This window comes from Mastomys coucha, chromosome X (genome assembly GCF_008632895.1).
Source record: "Mastomys coucha isolate ucsf_1 chromosome X, UCSF_Mcou_1, whole genome shotgun sequence".
Lineage (NCBI taxonomy): Eukaryota > Metazoa > Chordata > Mammalia > Rodentia > Muridae > Mastomys > Mastomys coucha.
Window position 1 is genome coordinate 6929466 of NC_045030.1, and position 2854 is coordinate 6932319.

The window sequence follows — 2854 nt, forward strand, 5'->3', positions numbered from 1 at the left end:
GCCCACCAGGGGGCAGTGTAAGATTAGCCATTAAATCACGAACAGCTGCAAATATTGTGCATTCACCTGCAACAGAGAAAAATGGTCATTAGCTATTCGCAGTACAGGAGAGACGTTAACACACCAGTGAGGGAAGGGATGGTTAAAATCAGTCACGAATTTGAAATAAAAGACTTAAGTATTTTAAACTATTCAGATTTTAGGCACTGGAAACTGGTGTGTTATAACATATTATATTTAGGTTGGGCTTTGTTTTTGTCTCAGGAAGAAACCTGGAGCACGTGTCAAGTTTAAACAGAGAGAGAGAGAGAGAGAGAGAGAGAGACAGAGAGACAGAGAGACAGAGAGACAGAGACAGAGAGAGACAGAGAAAGAGAAAGAGAGAGAGAAAGAGAGGGAGGGAGAGAGAGGGAGAGGGAAAGAGGGAGAGGGAGAGAAGCTTTCAGTGCACAGAAACAGTGCGCCAGTCTGACTTTAGAATACTTAATGCATTTTTTTATCTAAGGATAGTTCTAATTTATATTTGTGCACTGGTTATGACTTCCGTTGATGTCCTTCTAGCTAATGCTGCATGAAAGGCCAGATAAGAAGACTTCCATTACATTATAGGAAAACTGCTGTCCAATAGAATGTTCTGCAGCAAAAGAAATGTGCATGCTCTACACAGCACTACTTTGGCAAAGAAATTCAACATTTTCATTTTATATTGTATTTAGGTTAAATATTAAATTTGGCTAGTGGAAGTAATATTGGACAATGACGGTCTATGACAGCTCCTGGAGATTGTTGGCTTCAAGGAAATATTTGACTTCTAAAGTTATACATTAAGACTGAAGTCAATTAAATACAAAAATAATGGAGGTTTTGTTTCTGTTTTCAAAGGAGAAAAGATTTATTTAAGCTTATTTATTTTTCCCCCTTTCTTTCCTTTTTAGTTGTTATGAGACAACGAATGGTTTCACTATATAACCCAGACTGGCTTAGAACTCAAAATTCTCCTGCCTCAGCCTCCATGGGTAGAGATTACAAGGTGTAACACGACTGAACCAAGCTAGTATTTTCCTTCAGAACTTTTGCACTGTGGGAGAAGGGCAAGGAAGCTGAGATACTTCAGTGCAAGGATCTAAAAACTCGATTTGTGGAGGTACAACTCACACCTCATCCTCACAATTCCCCCTCCAATATAAAGCAAAACTGGATCCTTCCTGCTAGAACATGTTTTGACACTACTGATGGCTGATAGGGTACCCCTCATATGAATTATAGCCCGTCAGAGGGCAGGACACTGTGTTCCTGTGCAAGTCACTGCCAGCCTTTGCTTCAAGCACTAGAAAATGAGGGTACAGATAAAAGGACAAAGGAAATCCAAAAGTTTGCCCAACCAAAGAAGGAACAAAGGAAAAAAGCACCCCCACCATACCTTACCAATTCGTAACAAACTGAGAGTATGTGTGCACGCGCACGTGCAAGTGCATGTGTGTGTATGCATGCCTGTGCACACAGGGACATGCATACACACTTTTTTGACACTTTCACTGATAGGTAGAAAATTTGCTTGATCGCAGTAGGATCAAATCATTTCCCTTTTAATTTTTCAATTCCAGAGGATAGGATATACTTTAAAAAGTTATCTATATGAAGGAATTATGTTTACCATCCGAGTTCTACTGGACTGCTAACTTGAGAATTGTAGTAGCTTTAAATTTTGATTCCTGAGGTCCTATTCTCAGCTGAAGAGAAAGTTAAAGAATGAAAGCAGAAGTCTGTCAGAAGTATCCTAACAACTGAAGCACACTGTTCTCTACTGCCCAGTGTATTCCTTAGAAACTGAAGCAAGAACTTATCTAGGTATGGAAGGGGGGAACAGACACCTTTGAAAAACTCCTTTTTTCCTCAGGATTCCTAGAACTTTTGACACTGTGATACTTTAAAATGTTTCAGAGAACAGCTTTTTCCTCATTTACCATAATTCTGTTTGCGAGCTATTCTAAGGCTATAAAGAGGACTTCCTTAGCATTAGGCATGAGTGAACATTCACTTAAAGTTTCTAAATATTAGATATGAACAAAATTGAAGAAAAGTTCTCTTTGCTGAGCTTCATGTTTTAGAACCTCAAATTTGGCATTGCCAGGAGTCACATACATGTTAAGTATCTCATTTATCTCATTTAGCTGTCAAGAAACACTCTGGTTTCCTCAGAAATGTACAGTCTCAGAGCTTCACTGTGCACTCAGGGAAAGGCTCACTTGCACCCGCCTGACACTTACATAAGAAGCCCAAAAGCAGTGATGCCATTTGTATCAGCTTTTATTCTTCACAAAACATTTAGAAGATACACAACTTTTGATAATAGTATTCTATTCATGATCGAACCATGGAGTATGAGAAACCAACATGCATTCCAACTTTGTGATGTACAGAGTGGCAGGTAATGATGGCAAGGCAGGCATTCTCAGCCACGGAAAATTCTATCATCCTAACCTAGGGCTTTGTGGCAATGTGTGCTATAAATACAAGCTTCTGACATTGGCAACTGGCTCAGTCCCAATAGTAATTTGCTAACAAAAATGAAGTCCAGGCAGCAGAGAAGTGGACAAAAATGAAGAACCAGTGAGAAAGAAAGAAAGCGACAGGCAGACACTAAGAGGGCCATGGCAACAGAGTACTAGTACTAGAATTCAGATGCAGTGTAGGGGAGGAGGGATAAGAGAGGGAATGGGAGGGAGGTCTCTCTCAAAGGAAGTGTTATAACATATATGCAACAAAATACCATCTACTGCTCATGTACCTTGTCGTGGAGGGTTCATCTCTGCAAACCTCTTCAGAATGTTGCTGACCATCATTGGCGCAGCAA

At 40.0% G+C, this 2854-nt stretch overlaps 1 protein-coding gene across 1 annotated transcript in view; it reads right to left on the bottom strand.

Annotated features, from left to right (window-relative positions):
* Window positions 1-2289: 2289 nt before the first annotated feature.
* The window catches only part of Med14 (mediator complex subunit 14), a gene marked incomplete at its 5' end in the record, with an annotated part of 83124 nt that continues 82559 nt past the window's right edge, over window positions 2290-2854 (bottom strand). The window contains one exon of the mRNA XM_031372068.1: window positions 2290-2852. Coding sequence (XP_031227928.1) covers window positions 2781-2852 — 72 coding nt within the window. The remainder of the gene's footprint in view (window positions 2853-2854) is intronic.